At 33.5% G+C, this 18,602-nt stretch overlaps 2 protein-coding genes and 1 long non-coding RNA gene across 4 annotated transcripts; 2 read left to right on the plus strand and 1 right to left on the minus strand.

Moving 5' to 3' along the window:
- Positions 1-1,091: 1,091 nt before the first annotated feature.
- On the plus strand, positions 1,092-4,918 carry LOC105963884 (uncharacterized). Of its 2 annotated transcripts, XR_016030029.1 has the most exons (6): positions 1,092-1,671; positions 1,908-3,822; positions 3,919-3,979; positions 4,087-4,310; positions 4,467-4,606; positions 4,710-4,918. XR_016030029.1 is itself a non-coding variant. In XM_012988368.2 (5 exons), the coding sequence occupies exons 1-5, from the start codon at positions 1,557-1,559 to the stop codon at positions 4,516-4,518; spliced, it is 2,367 nt and encodes a 788-aa protein (XP_012843822.2). In that variant the 5' UTR covers positions 1,092-1,556; the 3' UTR covers positions 4,519-4,918. The 2 variants fall into 2 exon arrangements, 1 of the variants encoding a protein (XP_012843822.2); XM_012988368.2 differs by having other exon boundaries at positions 4,467-4,918.
- Positions 4,919-5,074: 156 nt separating this feature from the next.
- On the minus strand, positions 5,075-6,663 carry LOC148772499 (uncharacterized). The gene is made up of 2 exons (XR_016030030.1): positions 6,465-6,663; positions 5,075-5,374 (listed from the first exon to the last, which is right to left on the minus strand). It is a non-coding gene; the product is annotated as an uncharacterized LOC148772499 (long non-coding RNA).
- A 2,875-nt stretch (positions 6,664-9,538) lies between these two features.
- LOC105963886 (hydroquinone glucosyltransferase) lies at positions 9,539-11,351 on the plus strand. Its single transcript, XM_012988369.2, has one exon. The coding sequence runs from the start codon at positions 9,793-9,795 to the stop codon at positions 11,227-11,229; it is 1,437 nt and encodes a 478-aa protein (XP_012843823.2). The 5' UTR covers positions 9,539-9,792; the 3' UTR covers positions 11,230-11,351.
- The last annotated feature ends 7,251 nt before the right edge of the window (positions 11,352-18,602 follow it).

Here is an 18,602-nt window from a genome sequence, read left to right on the forward strand (position 1 = left end):
ATAAAATCTAATATATTACAAAATTTTCAAAAAGAATAAAAATATCTTAAAATTGGTAAATATAAGCCGCCAAATACCTCTGAATCACAACTATTTATTGGCCAATAAAGTCAACTACTACTACGCACAAATAGTCTTCACCACATAAAATCCAAATTCAATAATATTTTAGTTTTTATATAAAATTCAAAAGAGAATATATTGAGGGAGATTTGCTCCAACTCAACATGCTATTTATTTAATAAATAATCAAATATAATATATATTTGTAGAGAGAGAGAGAGAGAAAGGGGTAACTTAGTCAAAGATAAAGAATACAACTCAGAAACGTTACGCGCACAACTTATCACCATCATCATGTGTTTATATTGGACAATAATATTTAGGGTTAATTACATTTAACCCCTCTTAATTTGAGCTTTATGTACATGAACCCCTTGTACTCTTAATATAAGCATATAAACCCCTTATTAGAAAGATGGAATTTTTGAAAGTATAAGGGGTTTATATGCTATATTAAAAGTATAAGGGGGTCATGTGCACAAAGTTTTTAAACTATAGGGGATGTAAATGCTATTTACCATAATATTTATATAAATGTTGACATCACTTAAGAATTTAAAATCAATAAATTAAACTTTGAGTAAATGTTTAAAAACTCATTAGTGGGCTCATGACATATATTCAATTTCAAGTGCATGACGTTTGTGCTTTGTTTAATTTAATATGTGATTTTTAAATTGTGTTGATCGCAAATAAATTAATAATTAAAACAATTGAATGTTTCAGCCTATTTCATAATTAAAAAAGGGTAAATAACATTTAATCCCCTGTAGTTACGAGCTTTTACATACGATCTCCTTATGCTCGTAATATCAGCACATAACCCCCTCATTTTTCAAGAAAATTTGTATTGACAAAATAGATGGGAAATTTGATCTAAAATACATTGAACCTTCTTGCCTATTTTACACAAATATATTTCTAAATAAAGTCAAATAAATTAATAAAAATAAAATTTCAAAGATTAAAAATAAATTAAAAAAAAAATCAATTTTTTTTATTGCTTTTATATTCTCTTCTTCCAATTTGCCTTATTGGAATATTCCACCTTAATTAAAGACTTTTCATTTGTCTTCCTCTTCAAACTCTATACAACTGACCGTACACTGTACACACACACACACACACACACACACACACACACACAAACAGATAGTCAAAATACATTATGAAATAAAGAAACAAAAGCCCAATCAGCTTCTGCTTGCTTTTACTCATTATGTAATTTCATGTTTCAGAAAACCTCAAAGATTGAATTGTGTGTTCAAATCTCTAAAACCCATCACTCATTTCTCTCTAAAAATTGCATCTTTGAGCTTAATTTTCTCTTGTTTTGCTATTTTTTGGGCTGAAATTTCTTGAAACCCTCTTCTCATTTTCTCCAAGAACGCATCTTTTTACATTTTTTCTGCGAATTCATGTGTAGAAATAGAGATTCTTGAGGGTCTGGTCAAGATTGTTTGGAAGCTGTAAAGAAAAAAAAAGAAAAAAAAATGTCTGAAGCAGTAAAAGTTCGTTTAGTTCGTTGCCCAAATTGTAAGAAGTTATTACCAGAAGTTACTGAGTATTCTGTTTATGAGTGTGGTAATTGTGGTGCTGTCTTAAGAGGTACATTTTCTCCCTTTTCCTCTATTTATTTTATTGCTATTTTTTTTTTAAGGAAATTGTGAATTTTGGCTGGCATTTTGTTGTGATTGGATGAGTTGTTTATTGGGTTTTGATTTGTATTTTGTAGTATCATGTGTTCTGCAAAATGTCTGAAATTTTGGTTGATTTTGCTTTCTCTGTTATATATTTGTGTTGCCTTTCTTTCTTTCTTGCTGAATGGTTGACTTTATATAAAGGTGTTGACTCCGATACATTCTCGGTCAACTCCGAGGATGAGAGAATCGGAGCTTCCGTAGAGAAGCTCTCCGAAAGATTCGATAAATCAACAAACGTATCCGATAGAAGAACACCACCACCGGTGGACCCCCCCACAGCCATCACCAATGGCTACGAAAGCGATGTTCAGTCAAACGTTAGTTCATCGAGCCGAAGGACCTATCGTGAGAGATCGGAAACCAAGAGGACTAGTTTGACAAATAAAGAAGAAAATCGGGGAGTCGATGCAAATTATGTAATCCAAGACAAACCGGAAACCGCTCAAGGCTTGGTCGATGGACTACACAATCTCGAGTACAGCGGAGAACAAGATCGAGAGGAGCTCCTGAAAAAATTGGATGAGCTGAGGGATCAGTTGACCAAGGGTAAAGAAAAAGGCCCCGTTGATAATCGAAGGGGGCCACCGCCCCCTCAAGATCCTTACGATGCTCCGTATCCCGATAAACGGTTTAGAAGGCCGACTGGTCAGCATCAATATGCAGATCCGCCACCACCACCACCACCATATAATATGCACCGTCAAGAAATCGGGGGCGGCAATGGTTTTTATCCTCCGCAATACACTCCAAATCACGTGCATGGATATCCGGATCCTTCGCGGCCCCACATGCACAGACAAGATCCTTATCAAATCTCATCTTCCCGTTCGTATATGTCTTCCGGACATTACATGGAGGATGAGGTCATCGAACCGTATCCTCGTACTTTTAGCCATCATCAAAATCCTCCACGTCATCATCCGTCTTGCTCGTGTTACGATTGCCACAACGAGAGACGAGGGTACCCCACCCCTAACCCTATTCTCCCTACTTCTTACAGCAGTAAGTACTCTAATGCATCGAACGATAGGGCTGCTTTCCCTTACCACGATTATCCTGGTTCGTTCGGTTCACGAGATAATAATAATCATCACCACAAATTCTCCAACCCTGCTTCGATAAGATCTCATATTGCTCCTCAATCACACTCGAGATGGCCGAGTGATGTGGGTTCTGAAGTGGATGGTTTTGCCCGTCGGCCGCCTCCGAGAGTTCGTTTAGCCACCTCCGCCGCGAAGCACTGCCGCCCGATTGGCGGCGGTGCTCCGTTTCTGTCATGCTACAATTGCTTCATGGTGCTGCTTTTGCCTAAGAAAATTCTTGCACAGAGTAACAAACGAAAGCAAACGAAGTGTGGGGCTTGCTCTACAATCATTGTTTTTTCGGTTTCAAACAAGAACTTGGTCGTTTTATTCGACGAAGAGCCTCTAGAAAATCCAGTAGAAGTTGACAAGAAGCGTGTTTCGCTATCGAAACACGAAGATATGCATCATATGAACCAAGTTAGGGCCCGCCATTCTACCTCCGAGGCGAACGGAAATTCCGCTTCGGCTAATAAACCGTCGAATGAGGTTAAACAGGCCCCACCTTCTTCGGGCTCGTCTCTTCAAGACCACTTCGCATATTCGAATATATTTCACGCAGCGGCGAAAAGTGGCGGTGGAGAGAAAAATAAAAGTGGACGCTCCGAACAGCACGAGAAAGTAGTGTTGCCGAACAAGCCTAATATTAATATTAATAATAACAATATTAATAATAATAATAATAATATTAAGCAGATGGTGAGGGAAGTGTCTTCGGCAACTGAGATAGATTTGTCTTCGAACGAGTACAAATATAATAATACGGGGACAACCTTTGACTCGGCCGAACCAAGCAGAGAAGGTCAGAGTCAATTAGCTGCTGTGCTTTTTGATGAATATACGAGTTCAAGAAGACCCGGAGAATCTTTCGAAGAGGAGGTTTGCAATGTTACCGTTAACGGGCATTTAATACAAGATCGGTTGATCAAGAAAGCCGAAAAATTAGCTGGAACTATCCAGCCTGGCAATTACTGGTATAATATTATGCATTCTCCATTTCTCTTAAATGTAAATTATGAATATTATATGTTATTACATGCTTATATGTTTGCAACCTTCTTCAACTATAGGTACGATTTTCGGGCGGGATTCTGGGGTGAAATCGGAGGTCCTTGTCTCGGCATAATTCCTGTAAGATTCACTGTCGAATAGTGATTAAAAATTCGGTCTTGATTAAAAATTCGATCTTTCATTGGTTTTTTTTTTTTAATTGACGAATATGTTTTGTTTTCTTGCAGCCGTTTATAGAGGAATTTAACTACCCTATGCCAGAAAAATGTGCCGGTGGAAATACGAGTGTGTATATAAACGGAAGGGAATTGAACCAGAAAGATTTGAGTTTACTCGGAAATCGAGGGCTTCCGAAGGAACCAAATAAAGCATACATTGTGGAAATTTCCGGAAGAATCATTGACGAGGATACTCACGAGGAGTTGGATAGCCTAGGCAAACTTGCTCCAACGTGAGTAAAATTACCGTTTTATTTGTTATATTTCCGTATCTATTGTTAGAAAATGCATCGATTTTTAAATAGTTGAGATCAATTCTTGAGTTGAATATAACTTCTTTGATGTTGTAGTTAAAACTTGTTTACTTACTCGAGATTTTTTTTCGACAGTGTGGAGAAGCTGAAACATGGATTCGGAATGAGAGCAACGAAAGCAGCCTAATTCATTTTTTTTATCCAGTGAAAAAAGATCGAAAGGACTACTGAATGCCACGTGCAACTCTTGATGTTTTACTGTGTTCGATTTATGGGTTCGTATTTGTGATATCGGGCATCTTCGACGTGTAAAAATTAGTTTGATGTCGTTTTTGTTTTAATTATTTTTTTTATTTTTTTATTTTAATACAAATCCAGGAAACAAGTATGGAACTGAATCCTGGGGAAAAAAAAGGAACAGATAATCCACAAATAGTGGATTTGTTATTTGGTTTTTTGGTCATTGATTGGCATGAAAAGTTGTGATTTTTGTGAACTGAGGGATGGGATTGTAATTTTATATTTATTGATGAACATACATGTAAATGTTTTTTTCTGATGTGAAAATATTTTGTAAGAATTTTCCAGTTTGGCATAATATCATTATATCAAGGACCTATGTAGAGTTTGCGATTCTATGGGGACCTTCCCTGTAAATAATAAAAATGATTCCAAAGAGGACTTCAAAGTATGGGTCTAAAACTATAAAGAGAGGGCTCTGTTTCTACACAATAACTCAAATCGAGTGTCGAAGAATTTCACATTTATCGAAAATATGTTAGCCAAAATGCTCAACAAACGACAAAGTAAAGTAAACGAACCGAAATTCAGCCACACGAACACAATGAAGAAGGTTTATAAATCATAATGGTGGAAATTATGAAACAAAAAAACAATCTTGAAATCTGTATTTTATTTAAAATCAAACATTCAATAGACAGTGAACCTCAGCAAAGTTCGTTTAGATAACAGTTAAGCTCCGTTTTCTACTTGGTTGAATTTGCCGACTCTTGCTTCTTTTTATCACTCTTAAGTAACCAATCCTGCATAATGGAGAAACACAACTATTAAGCAGCTATGATTAGCGATAACTGATGGATTCGGGCTATTAGCAAATTCTCCAAATTAATCGAGGATAAGACAAGTCATTTCGATGCCTACATATTCGAATATTTAAGACAGCAAGACTAGTGTACAAACTAATCTTTAAGAGAAAACGAAGAAAAATAGCAGTCACTAGTAACCGAAAAGTCGCTTCACAATCATCAAAGAAAGAGTGATGACATGTTAAGAAAATCTTTTTAAGGTACATTTGCAATTGGAATAGCCTAATTTTCATACGAACTTCTCTCAACCGTATTCATATCTAATTGACATCAACTACAACCTCGCCAGAATTTAGGAATCGTAATCAGCAACAGACAGTATATGTCATTAAAAAAAACATTGATGCACATTTATACAATTAAATCATAGCTCAGTTATTAATCTTCACCATGATTTGCACATTGAAATCTAACAAGACAGTGAAAATTAAGACGAAAATACACAGATATTTTTATAAACTTCCACAGCCCTGTTAAACCTTATATACTGCTCATTTAAACGACCACGCTCGCTTGACAAAATTCAAACGTTTTCTCAGAATTTCCCCAATGCGGAAATAAACATGTTGCAGTGACATTGCTATAGCTTTTCTCTTCAATCACGGGTTAATAATTATATTTTATTTTTGTAAGAATTAGTGATCCTATACTATATAATACCAAAGTCAATTTACTAAAATCAAGTAAAAATTCAATCAATTAATTATAATGCAAGATTAACGAAATCCTCCTGAAAAATTGCATCAAAAGTAACTCAAAAAAAAAAAAAAAAAAAAAAAACAGGTATAGGAAAAACAGCATCATCAAAATTAGGGATCCATCCAATAATTTTGCCCAAGTAAATAAATTACTCAATTTCGTTCTTCCGATCCAAAATAAATTCATATAGAACAACAAAAATCAATCCCTGGCGCAGATAATTTACAACACAAGAGAAACGCAAAACCGAATTTAAATACCACAAACACGAAGAAGAATCATGATCAATAAGAAGTGAATAAAATCATAAAATGGATGAAAAACATACGTTCTCGACGAAGAGGAGGTCGGCGACGACGACGGTCCCGATAATTCCGGCGAGAATAGCAGTCGGGCCGGTTAGCAGACTCCATTTTCGGTAAATCATTTTTCCTTGCAATTTATCTTCAACCTCGTTTTCTCTCTCCTCTCTCTCTCTCACACTAGCTTCTCGATTTATGTTTATGTATATATATATGGAACGGGTCTTCTTAATGGGTTTTCAATTTATTCAATTGGGTTATACATTATTGGGCCGGGCCGAATCACAACGGGTCGGGTTTGGTACGAATTTGCCCAGACCCGATATTTGACCTACATCGGGGTTCAAAATGGGCCTAAAATATTGGCCCGTAACAACAACAAAAGAACCTACATTTTATTAATGTTTGAAATATGAGATCATTATTAAATTAAAAATGACCAAAATAGGCACCGACGCCATGCTGACGTAAGTATTGACATCACCACATGATGAAAAATTGCACTACTATCTATTTTCCTTCTAGAAGAAACTGTCATCCAATCCAGTAAGCCAGTCAGCTTTCGCCACTGAGTTATTCTATGCTACTTTTGCTGATTTAATAATTGTATAATAATTAATAATATATATATATATATATATATATATATAAATGTTATCTTAAGTAATAATATATCTAATGTCACGTCAATTTTGTTTAATAAAATATTCCTAAGTTACAAAATAATTTTATAGGTTTATAAGCTTATCGAAGGCCACTCATCATGCGTAATATTCCTTAGCATCTTTTTTATTTAATTATATATAAATAAATAAATAAATCCCAAGAGAAGTAAAACTCACATGCAACGAAATCGAGAGTCGTGCTAGTATTTCAATTTTCACATGCATCTAACCTGAAAATAATTACACTGGCATTAATTAATTAATTAATTAATTATTATAATATAAATATAAATATAAATAGTAAATCCAATTTTTACATCAAGTGTGTGCCAGATACTCTCACCATCCTGCTTTTGCTTGAATCATCACCAAATTTATGAGCATCTTTCTAAATATGCCACGATTCTCAAGATTATGTTATTATGATATATGATCGAATCACGAAAAGATTATCATCCTTTAATAATTACAATAACCATCTATTATGAATTTTCTTATAAATTAATCTTTGTGATGATAAATTTAGTGAAATCTTCTAAATTATGTGAAATATTATCAAGTTTGTAATCGTTTTATTTTAGGGTAAATAGCAGTTAGCCCCCCTGTGGTTTTCAATTTGTGCACTTTACCCCCCTCTGATATCAATTTGGTCATTTTACCCCCCTGTGGTTGACAAGTTGTAGCGACCGTCTAATAAACCGTTAAAGTTAACAGAAAAAGGTTAAATGTCTGGACTACCCCATATTTTTCTACTATTTGCAGGTTATACTTTTTTTTAATAAATAAATGTAAATTCAATTGGATTTAATTAGAAATAACATCAATTCATAGGACTAAAAAGCAATTATCAGAATTACTTCTTCTCCTCGCCTTCAAATCCTCCTGAAATGTTCCAGACCCTTCCAAAAAAAAACAAAATATCCGTCTGAGACACACAGGAAGACGAATGGACATCCTCGGAGAACAACAACAATGGTGGCTATCATTCCCCACCGTTCTGGCTCTTCTACCGTCGTCTCTTCGCCCATCCCCCTCCTGCTATCTCCACCGCCGACCTTGATTTAAGCTACTCGACCACAAGAACAGTGACATGGGCGGATCTGTTAAATCTTGTGGCAAATCTAGGGTTCCCTAGAGATTTCTCAAGAGTATGGAAACGGAATGCATAGAATATGCTAAAGTTTAGTACATACTAGATTTATTTTGCTTTTTTTTTTCCTTAAATCTTTGTATTTATCCTCTTAGCTTGTAAAAATCTCTTTTTACCATGTGTATTGGTTCCTTTTAATAGTCAATTTGTTGTAGAAATTTAAGATTTTTTCTTGATTTCTATTGGTTTTCTTCAAATTAGTATTATTCTTACTATAATACATTTATAATCTATAAATTAATGAATTCAGGAGACTTTTTGTTTCTTGACTATTTGCTTTTGCAGTCGAGTTTTGTGCCCATTCATCTTCCCTTTTTGTAAGCAAAATGAGAAAATAAAAGCAAATTTTTAGGGCAAATCAAAGTTGTTTCTTTTTTAGGATGAAAATATAAAATTTATTTTTTTAAGCAAAAACATGAGGAAATCAAATTATTTTTCAGTAGTAGTATATTATTTTCAGAATAAACAAAAATATTTCATATTCCCTTCTAATGTTGCAAATTATAATATATATATACACGTTTAAATTTTTTGTTTAAATGTACAGGCTAAAAGTACAACTAACTTAACAAAGATTTATTGAAATATATAAAATAATTATAAAAAGATTTAGATGAGTATCTTAAAAATAATTAACATAACATCTTAAAATTAATTAATATACAATTTAAAGACGAATCTGTAATGGTTTTCTAATTAAAAGAAAAGTAAGGATGGGTGTATGAGTTTTTATTATAGGAAAATGGGTCAAATAGGTATTAATATAATATTTTCACTTGAAAACCTTCAACCACTACAAATTTGGGCGAGTGAAGTGCACTTTCCGCTAACTTTAACGGTTTATTGAACGGTCGCTACAACTTGTCAACCACAAGGGGGTAAAATGACCAAATTGATATCAGAGGGGGGTAAAGTGCACAAAGTGAAAACCACAGGGGGGCTAAGTGCTATTTACCCTTTATTTTATTCAAGCTCCACATTTTCAAACAAGATGATCATAAGTAGTATTGTCTATTGGCTTGAAAATATCAAATCATGATGCATTAGAAACTCCGATTTTTGCCAAAAACATATACAAATTAGAAATATTTCATGAAATTTAGAATTAATTTTTTTGTAATTTGAACTTAACTCGGCCTCAGTAATTATTTACACGCACGCACTCACACAATAAATTACTTTATCTAAAAGAAAACTCGAGTAATCTACCACCAATCATGCTGACTGTGCATAATTTCCGACATAACACACGATCACGTGACACAATACATACGTAATCAATCATCCCAAAAACTTTTGAATATCTCTTTTTCCATAATAATTAATTTCATAACAATAATTACATTCATATTCATTTATTTCAAAGAGAGGCAGCCAGCCAGCCTGTTAATAATTCAATATATTATATTAATATTATATTTAATTGTTCTATATATATACACAGTATATAATACACTTTTTTCACTCTACCTTGCCATCATTAATAATCACCCCTAAAAAGTTCCTCCCCATATTAATTACCCAATCTCCACCGCAGCTATGGAAACCACCGCCCACGCGCCGCCGCCCCCGCACATCGCCATTCTCCCCTCACCAGGAATCGGCCACCTAATACCCTTGGTCGAATTCGCCAAGAAACTCCACCACCGCCACGGCTTCTCCACCACGTTCGTCATCCCAACCGACGGCCCACTCTCCGCCGCCCAAACCACCTTCCTCTCCGCCCTCCCCGCCGCCATCGACTACATCCTCCTCCCCGCCGTCAACTTCGACGACCTCGCCGCCGACGTCAAGATCGAGACCCGCATCTCCCTTACCGTAACCCGCTCCCTCCCGTCGATCCGCGACGCCTTCAAATCCCTCCACCAGTCCAAGAACCTCTCCGCCGTCGTCGTCGACCTCTTCGGCACCGACGCCTTCGACGCCGCCCGCGAGCTCAACATCCCACCTTACATCTTCTTCTGCTCCACCGCCATGGCCCTCTGCATGTTCTTCCACTTACCCACCCTCGACGAAACCCTCCCCGGCGAGTACAGGGACGCGCCGGAAAAGCTCCGGATCCCGGGTTGCACCCCGATCCACGGCCGGGACTTATTCGACCCGGTTCAGGACCGGAAAAACGACGCCTACAAATGGGCCATCCATCACGCCAAGAGATACAAACTAGCTGAAGGAATATTAGTCAACAGCTTTCAAGAACTCGAGCCCGGCCCGGTTCAATTCCTTCTCAAGAAAGAACCCGGCAAACCAACCGTTTACCCGATCGGCCCGTTGATCAAAATGGGCCCATCAAAATCCGCATCCGCATCCGAATCCGACATCAGTTTGAAATTCTTAAACGATCAACCAATCGGATCGGTTCTATACATTTCGTTCGGTAGCGGTGGTGCTTTATCACATGCTCAAATAATCGAGCTAGCAAACGGTCTAGAAATGAGCGAGCAACGGTTCGTGTGGGTTGTTCGATGCCCCAACGACACGAACTCCGGCGCGTCGTACTTCAACATCCAAAACTCCGGCGACCCTCTGGCGTATCTGCCAGAAGGGTTTCTGGAGCGGACCAGAGATCTGGGCCTGGTGGTGCCCTTATGGGCCCCACAGGCCCAGATCCTGGCCCACGAGTCCGTCGGTGCGTTCCTGACGCACTGCGGGTGGAATTCGGTTCTTGAAAGCGTTGTCAACGGCGTGCCGATGATCGCCTGGCCGTTGTACGCAGAGCAAGGGATGAATGCGGTGATGCTGCACGAGGATGTACGCGTGGCGCTGAGGCCACGTGTCGGGGAGAACGGGTTGATCGAGAGGGATGAGGTGGCGAAAGCCGTCAAGGGTTTGATGGAAGGTGAAGAAGGGAAAGGGATTAGGAGTAGGATGAAGGGTTTGAAGGATGCTGCTGCAAAAACGTTGGGTGAAAATGGCGATTCTGTAAAGTTGCTAGATGGATTGGCTGAGAAATGGAAGAGTAGTGGTAGGAAATGAAATATTTTGGGACTTTAGTGTAAAATACTTTAATTTGTTGGGTGTTTTGTGAAATAAGAAGAAATTGATTGCAAAAGTGCACGTGTAAGTTTGTTTTTTTGAATAAATTTTGTCTTGGTATATGCTTGTTTATGTTGAATAATCAATATATGATTAAAATTTTGACATTAAATAATTAAAAAAGGAAAGAGTAAATTACAACCGACCCTCAGGTATGGTCAAATTATCCGAGATATGGTCAAATTACGAAAACCCCCTCTTATTTGGTAATTACAATCACTCTCCCCAATTATAAACGTTCTTATACGTTTACCGTCGCGGTTTCAAATTTAGTGGAATATTCTTGATTATATGAAATATTATCACTTTTGTACCCGTTTTATTTCTTTCGAGCTCTACATTTTTAAGTAAGATAATCGATCATAAGATGTGTTTTTTGGCTTGTATATATCAGATTGTGGTGCATCAGAAACTGTATTTTTATACAAAACGAGTGCAAACTAGAGTACATTCCACAAAATCTAAATGATTCCGTTGAATTTGACACCATAAGAGTGGAGATGTAAGAAAAAATCATAATTGAGAGGTAAATATATTATCTAAACAAAAGGGTTTTTTTTTTTTAAATTGACCACCTGGGTATTTGGAATTTATCCTAATAATATAATTACAATTTTGACATTAAATAATTAAAAATAGGAAATTACAAATAATAATAATAATAAAAATATGGTAGTGCGAAATGTTAGGTGATAGATTCGTAATAAAGTGGGTGGGCACCGAGAGTAAATGGAGGAGTGGTTGGTTTGTTCTTCAATATAATGTTATTAATAATTGAAAAAAAAATAATTAAGAATTATTATTGATATATTTTGGTCATTAAATAAAGGGCATAGTACACTTGATGTAGATTGATACATAATGTTAATAACTTCAGATTTATAATAAGTTCAATTATATTGCATTTGGTGGAACGATCTACAGTTGATTGGATAATCATTTATCCACAAATAATGTTACCGATTTATAACAAAATTTCGTAAATTTACATAAAATCACACATATTTATTGATGAAATTAATATTTATTTCCTTACATTATTGCATGCAGAATACTCAATTAATTAATATTGCCTCTACAAAACCGATTTTTCACCATGTGGACAGAGTGATATGGTGTAAATGAGCTGACTGATCGTGAGCTCGGTGGGTCGACTCAGACAAAATTTAAGCTCAAACTCGAATTTTTCGAACACGAGCTTATTTTTTGTTGTTCATGAACTCGTGAGTTTTTATCAAAAACAAATATTGTTTATTTTTATTTGAAATATAATTAACATAAATTAAATAATAAAGTGTAAATTACAACCATCGCTAAGATATGATCAAATTACGAAAAACTCTTCATGTTTGGATAATTACATCTACCCTCAACTAGGGGTGTAAACGAGCCGAGCTCGAGCCGAGCTCGCCTCTTTTGGCTGGCTCGAGCTCGTCGAGCTCCTCTATTTTTGGCTCGAGCTCGAGCTCGTGTCAATTTGTCGAGCTCGAGCTCGAGCTTGAGCCCATTGTCTTTTTTTTTTTTTTTTTTTTTTTTTTTTTTCTAAATATTTTTTTAATTATTATTTTATTATTAAAAATTATTTAAAAAAATAAAAAATAAAAACTAAATTGTAATTATATATATTTTTAATATTTGTATTTATTTCTATAATATTTTACATTATCTTATATATAAAAAGAAGATATTTTGACCTATAACCCTAAAACCTAAACCTAGGGATATTTTAGTCATTTTTCTATTTTAATAGTTTGTTTTAAAAATTATTCTCAATAAATAAAATAAAAAATGTAACTTCAATATACCGTGTTATATATATATATATATATATATATATATATATATATATATATATATATATATATATATATATATATATATATATATATTTTGCCATGCCTCTTCTTCTTGCTCATTTAAAATTTTGTTATTTTTTCTTCCTCACAAATTATTTTCAACGTAGCCAATTGTTTTCTACAGGTAAACAATACAATATTTGTTATTTAGATTTATTTATATCAGATTTTTAAATTTCACGTCACCAATAGTTGCTAACGATTTTGATTTTTTTTTGTACAACTCAACCATAATTTCTGTGCACAATGACTTCCCGTATGACAACCATACGCCTTCACATAATGTTCATCTCTTTTATTATTTGGTTGACCATGGTATTTTTGGTTTTCATTAAATTTGTGCTATTTATTTTTTTATTTTATAAACTCATTATCTTTTATCACTTCAGGGGTTACCGCCTGTTAACGTTGGAGGCACAACAATTATTGCAACATTGGTCGCATTGCTTGGCAAGGTGTTCCAACGTCTTCGCGGGAGATCTTGCGTTGAAACAAATTTCACTACAGTACAATCCACTAATGTATTTGTGAAAGAACGATCTGATTCAAATTTCTCACGGAATCAGTCAGATTGTGAGGAAATATCCACAAACGAGTTTTTTTTAAGCTGCATATATTGTGACCACTATTTGGAACGTGCCAGAAAGTATGAGTTGGTGCGTTGCACGCATTGCAATCTCACCGCAATGCACCCACAATGTGTAAAAACAATGGTGGCGGGTCCAGTACTTGATTTTGATAATCCCGATTGGCGATGTGTCTGTAAAATTTGCGCAGTTAGATTTGCTCTTTTATATCAATTGTTTTCTACTGGAACACACAATTGAAGTGTGTTCTCTTATTGTTATGAAATGTGTTTTTTTATTATTATATTTTCATCACCGATGTAAATAGTTTGATTAATGCAATTTTAATGTTTTCTTAGACAACAAGCATCATGTATCCGTTTTCTTTTCTCCATTTATTATTGTCCAACGACTTATTATTTACATAATTTTATTATTTTTTTTCTTTTTCCTTTTAATTAGATATTTATTAGATAAAAATTCGAAGAGTTCTCTTAAAAATTTTATATGTATATTACTATATAGGCAAATAAACTATGATGTTACATAATATAATATAATTTCATTAATATAATATATTTAATTTCGTTAATATAATATATTAACTCCGTAAATTCATCTTCCATTATTACTATGAATTTTATAAATAAAATGTATAGGAGTTATTGAGGTCCGAAGAATGCATTCTAAACATGAATAACTTTAATTTTTAAGAAATCAAAATTTTCATGAATTTTGAAAAATCAAATAAAAAACATTTATAATTACAACAAAAATTTACGGGTGTTTATAATTAAATAGGAGTTAATTTTTAAGAAATCAAATACAGACATTTTTAATAAACTTTTATATTCTGACGATAACTCATATTCTTAATAAACTTTGATTTCTTAGAAAAAAGGTTCGGTAATCTAATTTTGAAAAATTAGATTAAATAGGTTTATAATTAAAAAAAATTAGTGTAATAAAAGTAAGTTTCCATACATAACTTAAATTCCATGTTCAATTGTAACTAACCATACCACCCACTATAACATACGTAACCCCCATAGCACCCCACTACTTCACTACATGATGGTTTTTTTTATTAATTTGTATATTCATAATTATATTTACATAGTTATTTTTTAGAGAATAATTTTCTAAGTTTCCGTATATGAATTAAATTTCATGTCCAATTCTAACTAACCATATCACCCACTATAGCACACGTAACCCCCATAGCACCCCACTACTTCACTACATGATGATTTTTTATTAATTGATTTATTCGGATAATTATATTTACATAGTTATTTTTTAGAGAATAATTTTCTATCCACTCTCCCACTACTTAGGTAATTATCATGTGTAAAACAACCGCAACATTGGCCTTTTCTATATATATGCATACATATTTCATTCTCACACTCTCATTCACTTTTTAATCTGTATATCCTGAAACTTTTGTAGGTTTTCTATAATGGCTCCCAATATCACAAACATTGTTGACCTTAGTCCCACTACAATGGCTTGGAGAGTTATTGTACGAGTAATGTTGTTGTGGTTTGTTCCACATTATGACAACAAAGATGTAATTGTTAGTCTTGATATGCTGCTCATGGATTCCAAGGTGATATGCAAAACGTTTTTTTTTAATGTATTTATTTATTTTAATTACTGAAATAAAATATTTGTGTATTGTTGATAATTTATATATACATTATATATACTTATGGTAGGGCGGCAAGGTACATGCCAGCATAAAAAAACAACATATGAATACGTTCAAAGCTATACTTAAGAAAGAAAAAACATACATGTTTTGTAACTTTATCGTTAGTCCAAACAGCGGTACAAAATTACAAGCATTGGAGCAACCACCATCTCATCATTCGGTGCAGAAGAAATTTCTAACGTTAGCTTTGACTTTATGGAGTTTAAACAATTTCAGAACAACAACAAAGATGAATGGTTAATAGGTAAAATTGTAATATTCAGTCTCTTATTTATTTTCACTCGGTTACATTGAAATCAATTAATGTATTGTTTCTTAGATGTAATTGGGCATGTGGTTGAAACAAATCTCACAAAGGAGATACCCATCAACGGAAGGACCAATAAATTACTTGATGTACTTTTTCAAGACTTGGAGTAAGAATGATTGTATAATTCATTATAATTGCAATAGTTTTATCTAAAAGCAAATTTTCTAACCAACTTCATCATTCGTCTTTTAATTATAAGTTGAATTTTATTTTTCTTTGTTTTTATGTGGGCAGCGGCAACAAATTAATTGTGCTTTGTGGAACTCATACGCTGATAAATTGGATGGTTTCTTCGTCAATCACGACCCACAAAGTCCGGTTATCATTATATTGCAAATTTGCAAAATAAAGAGTTTTAAAGGTAGACATAGTTATTTGGTCCAAGTAGGTTTCGTCTTTACGTCTTACTTATTTTCATAATAATCATGTCAATATAATATATATTTAATTATATCACAGATAAAAAGAATATTTATTCTCACTATCACGGATCAAATCTCCTCATAAACTCAAACTTGAAAGAGGCTCTTAACTATAGGGACACATAGTTTGTTTGTCCTTTCTTTTCACCAATTATATTTAATATGTAATTTCGTCTAATATCATAATTATTATTGTTTTCATCTTCAACATACATATAGACTTTTGCAAGGAGATGAATCTCTCACTCAAACAGTATCTCAAATTTCAAGTGAACACTCAGTGTCCGTGAATGACGAGTTTCTTTCCCTTGAGAAAATGAGTATTGCCGAGCTGGTAGATACACTAGATGTAAGTTGTTTTATATATGCTAACATTATATTTGTTCAACGATTCATATAACATATGGATACAAAATTAATTTATATTATTATTTTAGGATTGTACCGTGGTTTTACTTGCCACAATCTTCGAAATTGATTTGGAGAAGAAATGGTGGTATATTTCATGCAAAAATTGTATAAAGAAAGTCATACCAAATGGATCCAAATATTTCTGTGAGAGGTGTGATAGGGGATGTGCCTACTATACCTCGGTAAATTATAATATATTTAGGCTATAAATTAATTTTTTTATTATTAATCCATGTATATTAATAAAATTAAAGAAAAATCTTACCTGTTTGCAGTGGCGGAGCCAGGATTGTCGGCAAGGGTGGGTTAAAGTTTTACGGGGCTTCGGGTTAGAGCCCCTGAAAATTTTAATAGTTTTTTTTCGAAAATATAGAGCAAAATAGATAGAAAATTGTATATCTTTATTAAATTATATAAATTAAATTGTATATTGTTCAAAATATAATTATTAGAGCTCGTTAAACTACATTATAAATTTGTTGGGTGTGCTAATTAATTTGGATTAGGATTAAAATAGCATATGAAAGAATTAACTAAACATGATTAGCATTAAAAAATTGCATAGAAAATATAAATTAGGGTGGGCTAAGTCAACATAGCTCCGCCCCTGCCTGTTTGTATTCAGATATAGGATTGAGGTTACCATCGTTGATAGCACATCATCTACTTCTTTAGTGCTATTTGATGGAATGGTCAAACAATTTATCGGCAAAAGTGCAAGCGAGGTGGTTGGAAATATGAAAAAGGTGATAATTTTTAATCATACATTAAATATTTACCATCATTTTCAAATTATTTGTATTTTGATCATTAAATTATTATTGGATCATTTTGTAGGAAAAACTGAGCAACACGCTTTCCGTTGAGTTTCAGATGTTGGTTAATAAAGAATTTATATTTAAAATACAAATCAGTGAAATGAATCTCAAGAAGAATTGGTCACTTTACACCGTTAAGACGATGACAAACGATGAAGAAAAGATACAAAAAAATAAGAGTGGAATGAAGGTGGATAAGAAAAAATATACATCCCATTTTTTTACAATCTACAATTATATGAGAAATTTATTTTTGTTGCAGGCACTCGACGAAGTAGATGATCAAGTTATTGGAAATTTTATTCAGCAGGAAGATGAAAATCCAAGTGTATTACTCTATCTAAACTTTTGTTATATAAATATACACATAAACTTTTGTTTATTTTTTTCCCTCTGTGATATATATTATAAGTCATGTTTTCCGTTGTAGGATTTCCACCCAATTGACGTTAATGCAATTCCAGTTAGTAAGTCATGTGATAAAAGATTTGTCGATGAACTTACTACTTCTAGCTCTTCAGGTGATGCTGATACAAATACCCAATCGTCAACTACTGCTGTGTATTGCAAGAGAATCAAACTAGAGAAGTATTCAAAGTAATGGTTTTATGGTTTATTGTTTTATTGGTGCAGCCACTACAATTTCATTATGTATTATGATGTGTTTTTTAAACTCCTGGTTTTTGTTTTAAAATTTGAAACTTTCGTTTGTAGTTAGTTTTGTTTTCCTCTTCGTTTTTATTAGTTATTTTGGTAGGTGGTTGCTATATCACAGTTCTTTGTTTTTTCATGTTATTTCATGTTGTTATTATTGGTTTTGATGCAAATCCATTAGTAATACTTATTTTGTTATTAATTTCCGTAATATAAATTCAGATCAGGCCCAAATTTTATATATTATATATATATATTTTGTATTGGAGCTCTGTTTGAGATTATGGTTGTAAATTTTAAGTTTGTTAAAGAATTTTATAAAGTAAATATGATCCTAAAAATTCATATTATTTAATATAAAGTGCAATTTAATCGTATTTTAAGTTTCTTAAATAACTTTATAAATTACAATTTCATACTAACAAGTTATATTATTTTTCACTAAACCCAATTGAGTTTGTGTTTATTATAAGAATGTATTTTTGTTATTTATTAGTGAAATCCCAAAAAAATAAAAAATAAATGATATTGTTTTGATGGATGTAAATGGCTTTCACAT

This window comes from Erythranthe guttata, chromosome 2 (genome assembly GCF_056151865.1).
Source record: "Erythranthe guttata isolate IM_541 chromosome 2, IM_541, whole genome shotgun sequence".
In the NCBI taxonomy this organism is placed as follows: Eukaryota; Viridiplantae; Streptophyta; class Magnoliopsida; order Lamiales; family Phrymaceae; genus Erythranthe; species Erythranthe guttata.

Excerpts from the sequence above, each read along its gene's own strand:
- LOC105963886 (XM_012988369.2), top strand. The coding sequence starts at position 9,793 with ATGGAAACCACCGCCCACGCGCCGCCGCCCCCGCACATCGCCATTCTC.
- LOC105963884 (XM_012988368.2), top strand. The coding sequence starts at position 1,557 with ATGTCTGAAGCAGTAAAAGTTCGTTTAGTTCGTTGCCCAAATTGTAAG. Across the intron at positions 3,823-3,918 it reads ATCCAGCCTGGCAATTACTG|GTACGATTTTCGGGCGGGAT; the intron begins GTATAATATTAT and ends CTTCAACTATAG. Across the intron at positions 4,311-4,466 it reads CTAGGCAAACTTGCTCCAAC|TGTGGAGAAGCTGAAACATG; the intron begins GTGAGTAAAATT and ends TTTTTTCGACAG.